At 41.5% G+C, this 17,485-nt stretch overlaps 1 protein-coding gene across 5 annotated transcripts in view; it reads right to left on the bottom strand.

The window, feature by feature from the left end:
- Positions 1-17,485, bottom strand: part of Tnrc6b (trinucleotide repeat containing adaptor 6B) — a 213,853-nt gene that overhangs the window by 126,498 nt on the left and 69,870 nt on the right. For all 5 annotated transcript variants that reach the window (XM_048355025.1, XM_048355016.1, XM_048354991.1 and 2 more), the window contains one exon: positions 6,936-7,003. In XM_048355025.1, the coding sequence (XP_048210982.1) occupies positions 6,936-7,003 (68 nt within the window). The remainder of the gene's footprint in view (positions 1-6,935; positions 7,004-17,485) is intronic.

A 17,485-nucleotide genomic window follows, 5' to 3' on the forward strand; every position in this document is an offset into this window, starting at 1 on the left:
CAGCGCCACTTCTGGCCATTTTCTATATATGTGGTGCTGAGGAATCGAACCCAGGGCTTCCTGCATATGAGGCAAGCACTCTTGCCACTAGGCCATATTCCCAGCCCAGAACAAATACATTTTAAAAAAGAAATACCAAGGCTGGGTGATGGCGCATGCTATAATTCCAGCTAAGATGGGAAGACCACAATTTTGAGGCCAGTCTGAGCTATGTAGCGAGTCCTTGTCAGGAAAAAAAAAAAAAAGAAGAAGAAAGGAAGAAAGAAAAAAAGGAGGAGATAAGGAGAGGAGGGAAAGAAAGAAAGACTTAGAAGCAGAGAGAAACTCAGACAAAGACGGAGAGAGGAAAGAAGGAAGGAAAAAGGAGGGAGAGAAAGAAAGCTGGGTCTATTTTCAAATTATATACTCAATACTTTTTCTTCAACCTTCAGGTACCTTATTTTTTAACAGAATCTCTACATTTATGAGGCAAGCACTAAAAGTTGACTTTTTTTTTTTTGCCAGTCCTGGGCCTTGGACTCAGGGCCTGAGCACTGTCCTTGGCTTCTTTTTGCTCAAGGCTAGCACTCTGCCACTTGAGCCAAAGCACCACTTCTGGCCATTTTCTATATATATGTGGTGCTGGGGAATTAAACCCAGGGCTTCATGTATATGAGGCAAGCACTTTTGCCACTAGGCCATATTCCCAGCCCCCAGAATCTCTACATTTAAAGCCATTAGTCATCTGGACCCTGGTGGCTCAAGCCTGTAATCCTAGCTACTCAGGAGGCTGAAATCTGAGGACCATGGTTTAAAACCAGCCCCAGAAGAAAAGTCGATAAGACTATTTCCAATAAACTACTCAAAAAAGCCAAAAGTGAAACTGTGGTTCAAGTAGTAGAGACTTCACCTTGAGCAAAAGAATGTCAGAGACAGAACCCATGCCCAAAGTTCAAGCCCCAGGACCAGCAAAAAATAAAATAAAATTTTAATTTACGAAGTAAAACAAGACAAATTTGCACTTTGAAGATCGATATAAAATCCTTTGTAAAGCTTGAAAACAGTAATCCATTTGACATAGGAGAGTTTATACCAACAACATAACAATAGTCACATTACAACAGTAAAAGATGACAAAAATTACCTGTTAATAGAATGCTTCATTTGCTCAACAAATATGTAATAAATGTTTTCTGTGTCAGATTATGCGCTAAGTGCTGGAGACTCAGCAGTCAACCTGAAATACAGGCAGAGCCAACTTCCTTGGGGGAGAAAGAAAAGAGTTTGATGCAATTGAGGATTGCCTTGGGAGGCTCACTTTGGATAAATTGGTGAGTTGAAGGCTCTGCCCAGGAGAAACCTTTCAGCTGGGTTGAAAAGCAACTGCTTGACTGGGCACGGAACAGGGGAGTTATCAGGAGCTTGAGACAGAGACAACCCTTAAAAGTGGGGAGGAGCTAGATCCTGAGTCCTTCAGGCCATAGAAGAAGTTTAGGAATGGTGGGTATTTAACAAGATTTGTCTTGTTTGGCACCTTAAAAAAATTCAAATCCAAAATGCAGAAAATTTTAAAAAAAAATTTCAGCCACAAATACGTGAATTTTTGATTCTTAAAAGAGTCTTAGCCGGGCGCTAGTGGCTCACACCTGTAATCCTAGCTACTCAGAAGGCTGAGATCTGAGGATGGAGATTCAAAGCCAGACCAGGTGGCAAAGTTCAAGAGACTCTCATCTCCGAGTAACCACCAGAAGAAGGGAAGTGGCATTGTTGTTCAAAGTGGTAGAGCACTAACCTTAAGCAAAAAGAGCTTAGGGATAGCAACCAGCCCGAGTTTACAGCCCATGATCAACCAATAAAACAAAAGTCTTAAATAACTATGAATTTAAGCAGCTGCTTATAACCAAAGAACTTCAAAAGCACAACTATAAAAATTTTAAATGTGATCACAGAAATAAGTAACATTATATCTTTAATACAGGAAATTTTAATATTTCCCATAATGTGGGACAGAGTTCTCAAAATCTCTAAGAGCCAAGTGTGTCAGGACCCATACAGGTCTTACAGTATCAGGAAGAAACAGTCAAAATTTACGTTTCCAGAGCTCATGCTGGCTGTAGCAGAGAATACTCTGAGGATCGAGAACAGCAGTGACAAGCTGGGAAGCAGCTGTGGTGATGGAGGTGATGGAGGACAGCCTGGAAGGTGGAGGTAGGAGATAGAGGAAAGGAAACAAGAACACACACTCAGCCTCTTGAAGTTAGCTAGTCTTTGTAAAAATCTTCAGCTCGGTGGTCGATCACTTGTCTAGATAGGCCTGGGTTAATCTCTAGCACCACAAAAAAGCAAAACACAAAAACAAAAACTGAGAGTCCCAACTCTGGACTCATTCACTCAGGAAGGCAAAAGCGGTTACCTAAGCATCTACTATGAAGCAGGTCCTGTGGAAGCACCAAGGCCAGAGAAATAAAAGAATGTTTATTACTACTAGGAGGACAGAGAAACCACTTGTCTGCTTTGTTCCTATGATATTAACTACTTTGGATATTTCCCATTAGACTTATACAATATTTATTCTTTTGTGACTAGATTATTTGCTTAACTTGATATCCTCAAAGTCCAGCCATATTGTAGCATGTGACAGGACTTCTGGACAACATTCCACTGTGTGCACTGGGCACATTTTGTTTGGCAATTCATCTGTGGATAGATAACTAGGCTTGTTCCTCTGATCACTGTGTTATGATAAACATGGATGTGCAAACATAACTCCAAGAGATTCTGCTCTCAGGCATTTCTTTTTCATAATGGTCTCTTATACAATAAGTCAAAACAATAACATTCAATCAACAAAAGTTTACTAGGCTAGACACAATAGATCATGCCTACAATTTCAGCTACTCAAACAAGTAGAAATCACAAGGATCACGTTCAAGGCCAGCCTAGACAAAAAGTTCTAAAGAACTCATCTCAACCAATAAGCTGGATGTCCTGGCACGTACTTGCCATTCCAGCTAAACCGCAGAAATAAGCAGCTCTCAGTCCAAGCTGGGTCCAGGTAAAAATGCAAGACCCAATCACCCAAAAAATAAAGCAAAAAGGGCTGGCAGTATGGCTAGACTGGTAGAGTGCCTGCTTCTCAAGTGTAATATCCTGAGTTCAACCTCAGTTCAACAGAAGGGGAAGAGCAAAAAGGGAAGAAGAGGGGAGAGGTGAGGAAAGCCAAATTCATTGCTACTCAAAACCAGTATTTAGCTTCAAAGCAGCTTACAACAAATGATCTTCCCACAAATGTCTAAGTCATCATGAGTACCATGAAGAAACAAAACAAAAACAAAGCCAATAACCTCCTGGAAAGAAACATTTGATATGAAATGGTAGCAAAACACATCCTATGAGTAAGTTATTTTTGTATCTATGCTGACCCAGAGGCTTGATCTCAAGGCCTGGCCTTGAGCTTTTGTGCTCAATGCTAGTGTTCTACCACTTAGACCACACTGCCACTTCTAGCTTTTTTAGATAGTTAATTGAGAAGATAAGAGTCTCCCAAACTTTTCCTGCCCAGGCTGGCTTTACTCAGGTCTCAGCCTCCTAAATAGCTAGGATTACAGACGTGAGCCACCAGTGCCCAGATTATGAGTAAGTTTCTGTTCATGCTGCTTTTTGAAAAGCTGTCATAGTTTTTACACTTACTCCTGCATTAAACATATCATGTAATTAGAGCTATGTAATTCTAATGCAGTAATTATATAGCAATAAACTTAGCTTGACTGATTTGCTACGGTAACTCTCTTACAGTATCTTCGGAAAATGATCACGTTAGATACGATAATAGTAAATAAACTCTACTTTAAAAAAACAATATGGGAACAATATATAGAGAGAGTTTAAAAGCATAAACACTATTAAGTCTTGTTCCCATACACTAGAATTCAGCACAACTATCCAAATTTCTCAAAAAAAAGTCTATTTTTTTTTCAGGAGAGATTTTTATATGCCCTGTAATCTTCTTCTGCCAATTAACAGAACTTAGTTTAAAGAATCACAGAAACAAAATAATTTTTTGACAGGTGTGGTGGCTCACACCTCTAAATCCTAGCCACTAGGAAGCAGAAACCAAGCGGATCTTAGACCTCCATCTCAATCAATTTAAAAAAGAAAAAAAAGCTGAGTACCTTTGATCTCAGCTACTCTGGAAGAGTAGTTAGAAATACCATGATAGGGGCTGGGGATATAGCCTAGTGGCAAGAGTGCCTGCCTCGGATACACGAGGCCCTAGGTTCGATTCCCCAGCACCACATATACAGAAAACGGCCAGAAGCGGCGCTGTGGCTCAAGTGGCAGAGTGCTAGCCTTGAGCGGGAAGAAGCCAGGGACAGTGCTCAGGCCCTGAGTCCAAGGCCCAGGACTGGCCAAAAAAAAAAAAAAAAAGAAATACCATGATAGAGATAGTCTAAAGAACAAATATTAGACTCTTTTAGAAAAATAATAAAAGCAAAGCACTATAACCACCTATATAAACCTAGCTACTCAGGAGACTGAGCTCTAGGATCATGGTTTGAGACCAGTCCAAACAAAAAAAGTTTGAATCCAAAAGATGGGTTAAAACTCCATCTAAACAACAACAACAACAACAACAAAAGCTGGTGTAATGACTTGCTCAGGAGGCTGAGATCTGAGAATCAGCCTGGGCAGGAAAGTCCATGAGAACCATCTCCAATTAACTACCAAAAAGCTGAAAGCAAAGCTGTGGCTCAAGTGGTAAGCTAGCCTTGAGCACAAAAAGCTAGAGGACAGCACCCAGGCCCTAAATTCAAGCCCTAGGCCTAACACACACACACACACACACACACACACACACACACACACACATAAAATTAAAATTCTTTTTGTTTTCTCAGACAAAAGAACACAGATCTTTTGCTTCCCACTCTTGCAGATCCAGAGGAGGAGGACATAGTGAGAAGATGCATTTCTGCTTTTTTTCTTTAGTATGAGACAGCAGACCTCATTCTCCTCCAAGAAAAATCGGGGGTTGGGGATAAGTTAGGGAGAAAATGCTTGCTTAGCAACCCAGGCCCCTGGGTTCTATCTTTTGCACCAACAGAACAAAACACAACTCTCCAAACCAAAACAGAATTCATTGATGAAAAGAGCAGGTCGTAGGAGGTTTCTAAGAGCCAAATAAAGACACTACACAGATGTTCAGGTCCCACAGGGCTGCTGGAAACTCTCTGCAGGACACATCGGATGCAACCTAGAACTTGGGTAGAATCTCACCCTGCAACGTTTCCGGAGCACCTGTAGAAGCTGATTCAAAACAGGGGTTACTAGAGCAGGGCTTTAAAGACAATAAGCAGGTTGTCTGGGAAATGGACACTCTCTAGAGAATGGAGCTTTCATCTGTGTCTTCAAGATGGGCTTAGTGCCATTTTCATTGTTTCCCCCAACTCCCTTTTACTTACTAGGCCCTGACCCAGACAGCTGCAGCTTTGCTAACTACAGCACTTTTTAGGAACACAGTAGGGGGAGGCAAAGGATTTGACAGAGTGACACTACAAAACACCTTCAAGTCAGCAGTATCTGGGTTTTAATCCTAACTTTCAGTCAAGCTGCATTACCAAGCAAGTTTCCCATTCTGATTCAAGTAAAACTGAGACAATAAGCTGTAAAGAGTAGAAATGAGAGGTAATGTATCTAACCAAAGTATCTGTGTACAGAAATCCCTTGACAAATGAGGCTATGACTTTTAAGTTATAAGACCTTGGCACTGAATAAGGGGTAGATGGGTACTAGGGCCACAGAGAAAAGCTTCTCAAATATTTCTTCTGTTATTTCAGTCTCATGGGAGCAGACAAATGTCTGGTGTTCTAATTTTCTCGAGATAAATTGATTCCATCAATTCATCTAAAATATAAATGCATTAGACAGAAGATAGCAAAGCTAGAATTTATATTGTGAGCTATTTTTAAAACTGCTAGGTTAGCAAATTAAACTGGCTGTGAAAATAACCTGGTTTCCATTCACTGCAAACTCAAGACAAGCCACTCTCCTTTAATGAACTGGGCCAGCACAATCTATCGCACAAAATTCATTCCTAAGTGTTCCAGAGGCATCATTTCCTCAAGACAGACCAAAATTAAACTATTTTTGAGGGAGGGAAAGGACTTTCTCTCTACAGATTTTCAGTAAATTCCATGAATTAGAATCCTTTTCAATTCAGGAGACTGTCTAAATAATAAAAAATAGTAGCTATGTCAGTACGTTAAGCCAATCTTAAGTGTTTTTCCTTTAAAAGGGCATATGAAAAACCAGTCTATTCTGCAGCACAATTTTTCAAATTCTATGACACAGGGAAAAAGCAACCCACTGCCATGAAAAAGAGACCCAGTAGATTCCAAAATCAAGTTTAAAACCAAACCCTTTAAAAAGTCAGAGGAGATAGCCTGAATTATTTAGAATGTTGGCTAAGTTGTATTATTTATAATTCTTGTTCTGTTAGGAAGCTATTTGTTATTTAAACAATGATCAGAAGTATAAATAACCACTGAATAGAATTTCAGGAAGTGCTATTCAAATAAATTCACACATGGAATGTGGAGAAAAGTCTATTAATTTAGTTCACTTCATAAAGATATTGCTACAGAAAGATGCACTATTTTATATTTTCTTTGGAAAACAACCAAACCAAATTAGCACAATTTGGAACATTCTGAGTCTTAAAGCCTTTGCTTAGCATAACATAAATTTTGATTAGTCAAATGTGAGAAACTACAAAGCCAACTTTCTTGTCCCTCCAGTTAGTTGGCCTATAAATAGAAGCAATGCATTACAACCGCCAAAGGAACTGGTATGTTCCCCAACGTATGTATCCCCAGCAAACAGGATCTCAAGCGCGCTGAATCAAAGTGCTTGTGAGGATCTGTAATAGGACCCTTTTAAAATAAACTGTGACTCACTGTTTGCTTTCTTCACCAGGAGGTGGAGTCTTGCCATGCCCTTCCATTACAAAATCCTCCTGTTCCACCTGCAAAGGCAAGCACCATAGGTCAGCAGCAGTCAGGAACTAAGATATAACTTAGACTCACTCCAGATGCCAGCTTCATGCCTGACACACCCACAAAGCCATGTCACTACAGTGCCTTGAACAGATGCCTAGGCTAATGGCTTTCCTTCCATTTGTTTAAGGCACTTCTCTTTGGTAAACAGGTTTGCAGAATTGAAGAAGCGCGTTGAAACCCACATAGCAAACGGAGACAAAGGATTGGTCCAGAATATGAGAGAATGAGTATAAACCAATGAGAACAAGTCAACCTAAGAAAACTCTGCAGTATAACCGAGTAGAAAGTTCACTGAAGAGGATACATAATGTCCTTTAAACATATGAAAAGCTACTTACTGTCATACCAGTTAAGAAAATTTGAATTAAAATCACAGGGATGTTTCAAAACAACAGCAACTCTCAGTTACTCCTAGTGGGAGGGCAGACTGGTAGAACGACTTTGACCAACAGGTTGCCATACCTAGTATATTTGAAAATGGACCAGGAAATTCATTTCTAGGTATACATTCCAAAGAAATGTTTGCAAATAATATAGAAATTCTTATCTCCCTCCCTCTCATCTCCCCTCCCCAAAAAAGTGCTGATGCTAGACTATGAAACTCAGGGTCTTGGTGCTGTCCCTGAGCTTCTCTTGCTCAAGGCTAGTGCTCTACCACTTGAACCACAACTCCATGTCCAGCTTTTCAATAACTAATTGGAGATAAGAGTGTCCTGGGCCTTCTTGCCCAGGATTGGCTTTGAGTCATGATCCTCAGAATTCTGCCTACTGAGTAGTTAAGAAATATTATTTTTAACAGAAGAAATACAGAAGCAAATATCTATCAATACAGCTATGTATCTCAATCTGGATGAGTTTCAAAAATACAACATTGATGAAGAAGCAAATCACAAGTGAACAGTCATCCCTCAGTATTCAGAGTACTGGTTTCAGGATTAACCTCTCTGGATACTAAAATCTGAGAATCCCCAAATCCCTAATACAAAATGGTATGATAATTTGTAAATGATCTACATATATTCTTCCATATACTTTAAATAATCTCATAAATGCTATATAAACAGTTGTTTTACTGTACTATTTACAGAATAGTGATTTTAAAAATCTAAACTTGATATACTTGTTTCAGAATTTTTTTCTTTGTTTGATGGTGCTGGGCTGGAACCCAGGACCTCATGCAAATGCAAGTCTAAAGAGCCACAGCTGCAGTTCATTATTTTTCCACAATTATTTTCAATCTGCAGCCAGTTGAGCCCATTGATGAGAAATCAGACAGGGAGAGGTGTACAAATACAGAATCATTTTTTAAAATTTATTTATTCATTCATTCCAAGTGTAAAAAAATCCATAGACTACATGCTGAGAGATGGTTGTGAATCTGTAAAGTGTTGGGGGACGGCAGGCCTGCTCCATCTCAGATTAGTTAAGCGAGGGCGGAGGCTGGCCCCATCTCCACTGAGTTCTCCCCTGCCCCTGAACTTCAGAGTTGAAGGCCATGCCCCAAGATATCCCCAGCCCCTGAACTTCAGAGTTTCCCTGTCTGCCAGGAAGATTCGCCCCCACCCTGACCCATGGGGCCAATTCTAACTAGAGTGATAGGTTGGTTCAAACAGATACTATGTAACAGGTTGTAACCCCATTGGCCACCTGCTTGTGACCTGGCATGCTCTGAAGTGTTGTGTTGTAACCTCATTGGCCACCTGCGTGTGGTGAGCTTGATATTGGCTTATATATCCTGGGCCTGAGTGCAGCTGGGTCACAGCAGTTCCAGTCCCCTCCCCCCGCCCCCCCAAGTCTGGGCTGCGGCCCTGGCCAGTCTGGTTTTTTTTTACTTCCCCAATAAATCCATAGTTTTCATCTTTTTGATTAAGACTGTCTCCACGTGGTGAACTCTTGGAGAAATGGGGAATCCCCTCCCTGGAACCCCATAACATAAAGGAAAATGTAACATGAAAATATGAAGCACAAGGAATCAGCAAGATGGTATTTATTTCCCATCTGTTGTTCATGTGCTGTCCCAGGTATATTTTATTCCTTTACTTCTTTAGATCAAGTGTTGACTACACAATCTGCATAGGAAACGTAGTCATATTTATGTCACTGTGGGTGATACCTCTTGAAGCCACTGCTTCCAAGTATAGTTCTAGTTCTTTGCCACCTACTCTGACAGAATCCTCAGGTTTGAGCCTCTGGGTGGCAGGTGCCAGGTGGACTGGCCAAAGCACTGGCCAGCAGAATTGGGAGTACCAAGGTCCTGCCCAGAGGGCCAGGGGGGACTTCTTCCCTAGAGACAGAAGAGGAAGTCTTTTTTTTGTTTTGTTTTGGACAAAGTCTTTCTATGTAGCCCAGGCTGGCCTGGAATTAGCAATCTTCCTGCCTCAGCCTATATACAGTCTTAACCATATACAGCTTGAGTCCCTAACCTGAAAATCATATGTTAGCGTTCAAAGTTTGGGAATTCAGATGTTCAGATTAGGAATGTCTGATATATAAAGTCTATGCAAATACTGCAAAATTCAAAAAACAAAATCCAAAATCTTCTGGTCCCAAGCATTTAAGGAGAAAGGGTACATACACAAAAGGGCTAGAACATAGCTCAATAGTAAAACACCTGCCTAACCAAGTGGGAGGCTCTGAGTTCAAACTCAAACACAGCCAAAATAAAAAGGCTTAGTATTTGCGTATAGCATATTCAACTTCCAGTACATTTTAAATAATCTTTAGATTACGATACCTAATACAATAGAAATCCTATGAAAATAGTTGTTATACTTTATTAAGGAATAATTTTTTAAAGCCTATACATGTTCAGCAATCACAGATGTCGGTTTTTCTAAACTATATCCATTTGTTCATTCATTCATTCTCACGGCAACCTGTGTGTGTGTGTGTGTGTGTTTTGTTTTTTGAGGTTTTTGTTTATTTTTGTGAAACAGGACTTGCTATGTTGACCATTCTGGTCTCCAGCTGACCACACTCCAGCCACAGCTTCTTGAGTTAGGGAATTATAGGTGTGCAGCACCAATTAATTCATAACTGACTGAAGATCTGGAGGTGGAGGTTATGGAAGACTGAGTTCACAGTTCTCTCTTGCCAAGCCATCCTGCTCATGAGCAGCCTGTCCCTTGCATCCTTGTACACATTCAATCAGTGTCACCAAGTGTTTTCCCCAGGGGACACAAGCTCCTTTGCCAGGTAATCCAGAAAGATCACTGCTCCTTATTGCCATTTCCTTCTTTTTTCTTTCTTTTTTTTCTTGGTTCTTGGAATTATAACTGATGGAGTCTCAGTCTCACTATGTTGTCCAGAATGGCCTTTAACTCACAACTCTCCAGCCTCAGCCTCCCAAATAGCTAGGACTTTTCTTTTCTCTCTTCTCTCTTTCTCTCTTTCTTTCTTTCTTTCTTTCCTCCCTCTTTCTTTCTTTCTTTCTTTCTTTCTTTCTTTCTTTCCCTTTCCCTTTCTTTCTTTCTTACTAGTCCTGGGCCTTGGACTCAGGGTCTGAACACTGTCTCTGGCTTCTTTTGCTCAAGGCTAGCACTCTACCACTTGAGCCACAGCGCCACTTCTGGCCGTTTTCTGTATATATGGTGCTGGGGAATTGAACCCAGGGCTTCATGTAGATGAGGCAAGAACTCTTGCCACTATGCCATATTCCCAGGCCCTAGGCTAGGACTTTTCTGTAATAATTTTATGAACCTAGACATAATTTGACCATCTGACCACTCTTTTTCTTTCATCTTCAGAGGCTTCAACATGTATAGTCATAAAACAATAGTCTAGGGCTAGGAATATGGCCTAGTGGTAGAGTGCTTGCCTAGCATGCAGAAAGCCCTGGGTTCAATTCCTCAGCACCACATATATATAAAAAGCCAGAAGTGGCGCCGTGGCTCAAGTGGTAAAGTGCTAGCCTTGAGCAAAAAGAAGCCAGGGACAGTGCTCAGGCCCTGAGTTCAAGCCCAGGACTGGCAAAAAAAGACAAAACAAAAACAATAGTCTATCTTCATCTACATTTATTAATTCAACAAGTGGGCATTGGGTTGATTTAAGTGAAGCCAGTCTCTGTCCCTAAAAACCTTAATGCCAGTGGGGAAAGACAGTTACTTACAATGCAGCAAGAGAGAATACAACGGGTTTGGCCTTGGCAGAGCATTTACTAGCCCTAAAGGAATTCAGACACTGTGTAGACCTACCCTAAGCAGGCAGAAAGCCAGCCCATCGCTTTCCACTTCAGCTAGGCAATGGGCAGGCCTTGGCTCTGGGCCTTACCAGCAACAAGTTCCTCTGTACACCTTGGTCCTCTCTGAGAAGAGGGAAATCCTGTAATCTGACTTGAACCACAATCATCTCTGCTACTCCATCCTTCCACTGGAACTGGAACAGGAACTGCAAGAGTGCACAGGTACACTGGCTCTCCTCTAGATTCTCAACCTTGGATGACAGACACAATAAGTTTCCTCTCCACATCCTAGATTTGCTCCCCACATGCTCACTATTAGGATATTCCTACCTTGACAACCTGTTTCTCTACTGCCCTGGACTGCAAAGCACAACTGGAAAAAGCAACAGAGCTGGTTCCTTCATGGAAGCACAGAGGTGACTTCTGCCCTGTGTTCCCTCCTATCGCAGCACCTGGCACTGCCTGGAAGCCCCCTCCCTCCTCTCCTTCTTTGGGGTGCTTTTCTACTCAATTTTCAAAAGCTGTTTCCAAGTTATCTTTTCTAGGAAGAGTCAGGTGACCCTCCCCAAGCTCCCTTGACTCTGGCCCTCGCTAGGAGGCCTTCAACAGCCCTGACCCTGTGTGCACCTATTTCACCCTGGAGGCAAGCCTGGGGCAGAAACAATACAATCTTTGTCTGCTTCTAGTCAATGGAACACAGCTCTCCCAGATAGGCCTCCATTCATTAGCACACTTTCCAAATCCCTACTTCCCAAACTAAGCACTTAAAACCACATCCCTTTTCCAGTCTCCAAAACACAGAGCCCTTGTCTACCACAGGATGACATGGTCTAATAATGTCTTGACTAAAGCCCCTTCTCTTTCATTCTTCTCATAGTGAGCATGGCAAATCTTCCTGCTTACTCAGTTTCTGCCCTTTCTACTCATCTGCAAGGCCAGATGAGTATCCTAAATTTGTAATTTCTGTCCTGGTTCCTGTGGGAGCTTCCTACACCAGGAATTCTTTCTGTTGAACTCATTCTTTCTCCCTTTCTAGTAAATCCATCTCAACTCACCCATATTTTGGAGTCTTATTTTCCTTTTTTTTTTTTTTGGCTGGGGGAGGGGCTGCCATATTCCAAATACCCTGATTTTGTCTAGGTATGTAGACAGTCTTGCAATCTGCCTGCCTCAATTTCTACAGTGAGGGGATTGCAGACATGCACTACTAAACCTGGCTTTAACAACTCAAATTATTAAGAATAAACTACGCCCCGTTACTTCCACGCTCTCAGTACTAATCTGTTTCCTACATAGGGTCTTAATTTTTTACTTGGTTATATACATAGATATATGCACATACATATATACATGTATACGACTGATTTTCTAATGGATTTTTGCAGTGTTGGGGATCAAAGCCAGGGTGTCTTGAATGCTAGGTAACCACTCTACCACTGAACTACACCCCATCCCCTGGAAACATGATTTTAAAAGTTAATAACTATGAGGGAGGAGGTAACAAGTTGAACAAGAAATGTACTCACTGCCTTACATATGAAACTGTAACCCCTCTGTACTTCACTTTGGCAATAAAGGGGGGGAAAAGAATGTAAAAAAATATAAAAATAAAAGTATAATTTTTACATAAACACACAATATCCTTAACAATAAAATGAAGTACTGCAAAAAATACCTGGGGCTGGGAATATGGCTTAGCGGTAGAATGTTTGCCTAGCATGCATGAAGCCCTGGGTTTGATTCCTCAGTATCACATATACAGAAAAAGCCGCAAGTGGCACTGTGGCTCAAGTGGCAGAGTGCTAGCCTTGAGCAAAAAGAAGCCAGGGACAGTGCTCAGGCCCTGAGTTCAAGGCCTAGGACTGGCAAAAAAAAAAAAAAGTTAGTATCTCTTTCCCAATACACACCTCTCTTCCCTCCCCAATCCTCCCAATGTGAGTCATCTTTTTTCTCTAAATCAATAGTCAGCTCAAACAGTGCTATTACTAAGTAAATAATATACATAGCTGAACGTTGGAATGGTATAATTAAATTTCCATTATTGTATAATTTTATTTCCCTGAAACTAGTAATTATTTCTTTCTTCCATCCCTCCTTCCCTCCCTTCTTTCCTTTCCTCCGTCTTCCCCCCTTTCTCCCTCTCTCCCCCAAGACTTCCCTCACCATTTGCTATGTATTTTTCACTGAATCATTCTCAAACTCCTCACCAGAGCCAGAAATCTCACTGATGGCTCAAGACCCCCAGGTGACAGATCAGCCAGGATATTGGAGACAGTCCTCAGGGTCATTTCACATTCTAATCTGTGTCATTTGTGTTCCTGGCCACTAAACCGCTGACATCTGGCTAGCCAGACCCATCTCTCCCCTTCCTCTTCCTCCCATCTCTCCTATGTTAGACAGGTTTCCCAGATCCTTTTTTCTTTCTTTAATGGTTTACTCCTTGGGTTAAGTGGAGCATATATCCCAATGATTTCCTGGTCAAAGTAATGTAGACTGTTTTGAGACCTTGAATGACTGAAACACTCTTGTTTTATCTACACATACAGTGGACATAGGAAACCCTGGACATGAATATGTCTTCTAACTCCCAGATGGAATGTATCATTCTAAAGCCTAAATTTGGGTGTGACCTCTTTCTTCCCTAGAAACTTTTAGGATTTTCTATTATCCCAGGATCTTGACCACAGTAAGAGGATCTGCCACTGAGCTATATCCCAGCTCTCTTTAAGTGTACAGTTATGTGGCATTAAGTATATTCACATTGTTTTGTGACCATCACTACCATCTATCCCAGAACATTTTCATCTTCCTTCTGAAACTCTGCATTCCCTAAACAATAAAGCCCCAATTCTCACTCCTCCTGTTGCCCCTGACAACGGCCACTCTGCTTGCTATTTCTTTCTTTCTTTCTTTCTTTCTTTCTTTCTTTCTTTCTTTCTTTCTTTCTATTATGTAGCTGAACAAAAGGGTTACAATTCCCTAAGTCAGGTTATGAGTACAACACATCTCAGTCAATGTCACCCCTTCCATTGTTTTCTCCCATATTCCTTTCCAATCCCTAACCTCAAGTTACACTGTTCAGTTTTTTACATAGTATACATTGAATATAATGAGTACATTTGCTGCCCCTTCCTCCCTCCATTTATGTGCCAGCTTCCTTATTTCTATGAAATAAAGTATCAGCAAAGTGATTTGCTATTAGTTTTGGGGGATTGGCTTATTCCACTTAGCATAATAACTTGGGAGGATTGTACATGCTATGTAGCTCATGGCAGGGCTTCCTCCCTTGCGGCGGCTCAATCCTATTCCCACTCCTATTCCGCGGCACGCACACCCCTGCATCCACCGAGGGATGCTTGAGGACTGCTTTCTACTTGCTGGCTGCTATGGATACTGCTGCTATGAACACAGTATGCAGACACCTTTTATCATCCATGTTTCCTAACTCCTAATTTTTTTTGAGGCAAGTTCTCATTATGTAGCCCAGACTGGCCTCACTTACAATCTTCCTCAGTCTTTTTTTTTTTTTTTTGTCAGTCATAAGGCTTGACCTCGGGGCATAGGCACTGTCTCTGAGCTCTTTTTTTCAAGGCTATCGCTCTACCACTTAGGCCACAACTCTACTTCCAGTTTTTCTGCTGGTTAATTGTAAGAGTCTCACAGACTTCCCTATCTGGACTGGCTTCAAATGGCAATCCTCCACTCTAAACCTCAAGAGTAATTAGGATTATAGGTCCCAATTATTGAGAATCTGCGTCAGTAAGTCCAAGGTGGGATGTGGACACTACCTATCATCTATCAATCAATCAACCAATCTACCTACCTACCTGTTTATGTCAGTGAGGTTTGAACTCAGGGCCTGGACACTGTCCCTGAGCTCAAAAAGCTCCCATTTTGAGCCGCAGTTGTATTTCTGGTTTTAGAGTGGTTAATTGGAGATAAGAGTCTCTAGGAAACTTTTCTTCCCCAGCTGGCTTCAAACTGTGGTCCTCATATCTCAGCCTTCTTAGTAGCTATGATTATAGGTGTGAGCCACCAACACACCTGGCTGGCATCTTCAATTTAGAAAGCATGCAAGATGTAAATCAAAACCACAACCAGGCACTAGTTAGCTAATCGGGAAACTAAGATTTGAGAATCTTGGTTCAAGGGTATCCTAGGAAAACAAATCCTAACTAGACTAACTAAAGCTGAAAGTAGAGATGTGGCTTAAGTGGTGGAGTACCAGCTATGAGTGAAAAAGCCTCAAACAGTACCAATCCAGTTCAAGCTATGGTATTAGGGAACAGGTGTTTACACACGTGTGTGCACGTGCACACACACAATGAAACAGCATTTCACATTCACTAGAATGGCTAAAATGAAAACATGGAAGGTGAGGACCAATTGAAATCCATAACATTTTTTGGTGGGAATACATAATATTAGAGAATCTTGGGGTAAGGATACAAATATTATAGTCTATTACATTTTCTATCAAGACCAGTTATAACAAGGAAAGTGCTAAAGTAAAATGAGCAATTCATTTCTTTCTCTGAAAAACCTGATGCCTATTCTAGAAACTTCTCAGTCTAAAATAATTTTGTCTCCATTATATCCTCTTTTTAAACCTGGTACACACACCTTTTTTTTGGTACCAGTAGTAGGGCTTGAATTCAGGGTCTGGTGGTACTCTCACTGGGCTTTCTTGGTCACAACTGACATTCTACACATTCTACTGGTAACTTGAGCCATGCCTCCAGTCTGGCATCATACTGGTTAATTGGAGACAGGGTCTCCCCAACTCTTCCACCCAGGCTACCTTCAAACGTGATGCTCCAAGTGTCAGCCTTGTAAGTATCTAGGGTTACAGGCATTAGCTACCAGTGTCTGGCAAACCCAGCACTTTAATCCATTATATGGTAAACTCTTTAATTCATTATATGGTAGACTAAGAATGGCCTCAGATTCCGTGTCAATCTTCCCACTGAGAGGCGGGACGGTATTTCTCTCTCCTACCTCTCATACCAGGAAGTCCTGTGACTTGCTTTAATTCAACAAATGCGGAGTTGGTACAGCTTGTGACTTCCGAGGCTGAGCCCTACCTAAATGCATGCTTAGAATGTGCCCTCTGGAGTCCCGGATGCCACGTGTGAGAAATCCAAGGTGAGCAAAGAGGTCACATGGAAAAACATCTGGACAACGGCTTCAAAAGCTGAGCCCCCAGCCAACAGCCAACACCAGCTAGCAGCCCTATTGGACATTTCTGGACAAGCGAGCCTCCAGATGACTGTAGCTCCTGCCAACACCGTTTTGGAGCAGAACTATCCTAACTGAGCTCATCCAAATACCAAATCATTCAAGACAACAAAAGGCTGTTGCGGTGGGTTTTGAAAATCACTTAAGTATGTAAGGCCAGCCCGGGCTACACAGAGATATAATCTCAAAAAATAAAAACAAAAATAGAAGTCAACTTTATTTTTTCCAGGACAAGTTTAGATTTGCAAAAACAATAGGGAGAGTGGGCTTCCAAATATATCCCGCATCCAGCCAGCCTCTGCTATTACTGTTCCTCACAATTACTGCACCAATATTGAGACACAGTTACTTCCTAAAGTCCATACTTGGAGATTCCCTTACTATTTACCTCCCTTCTAGAGTTCCATCCAGGATACCACACTACATTTCCTTGTGTCTCCCTTGGCTCCTTCCTCTTGGCTGTTACACTTTTTCTCATTTTCCTTGACAGTTTTTATCAATTCCCTCGCAGAACAGCCCTCTAGCGGGCTCAGTCCAGTATATTTCAGATTGGACTTGGGCAATGAGTTTGGGGACAGGAGAGCAAAGATGTGATGTGCTATTTCATCCAGGGGACATAAAGCAAACATGATCTCCCAAATGATGGCTGGCCATGACCTTGCTGCTCTGGCTGAGGTGGCGTTAGGTTTCTCCACTACATAAAGCCTCATTTAAAGAGTGGAAAATTATGCTTGTCATTTTTTTTTTTTTGCCAGTCCTGGGGCTTGCACTCAGGGCCTGGGCACTGTCTTTGAGCTTCATTTACTCAAGGCTAGCATTCTACCACTTGAGCCACAAGCGATGTGTTATTGAGAAATGGAACCCAGGGCCTTCATGCATGCTAGGCAAGAGCTCTACTACATTCCCAGCCCTATGTTTGTCATTCTTGAGGATAGACTATCTACATAAAATATTTGGGGCTCTCCTGCCCAGTATAATGGTTTGGGGATTTTATTTTTATTTACTTATTTATTTTTGTCTGTTGTGGGGC

Source organism: Perognathus longimembris, chromosome 1, assembly GCF_023159225.1.
Source record: "Perognathus longimembris pacificus isolate PPM17 chromosome 1, ASM2315922v1, whole genome shotgun sequence".
NCBI classification, from domain to species: domain Eukaryota; kingdom Metazoa; phylum Chordata; class Mammalia; order Rodentia; family Heteromyidae; genus Perognathus; species Perognathus longimembris.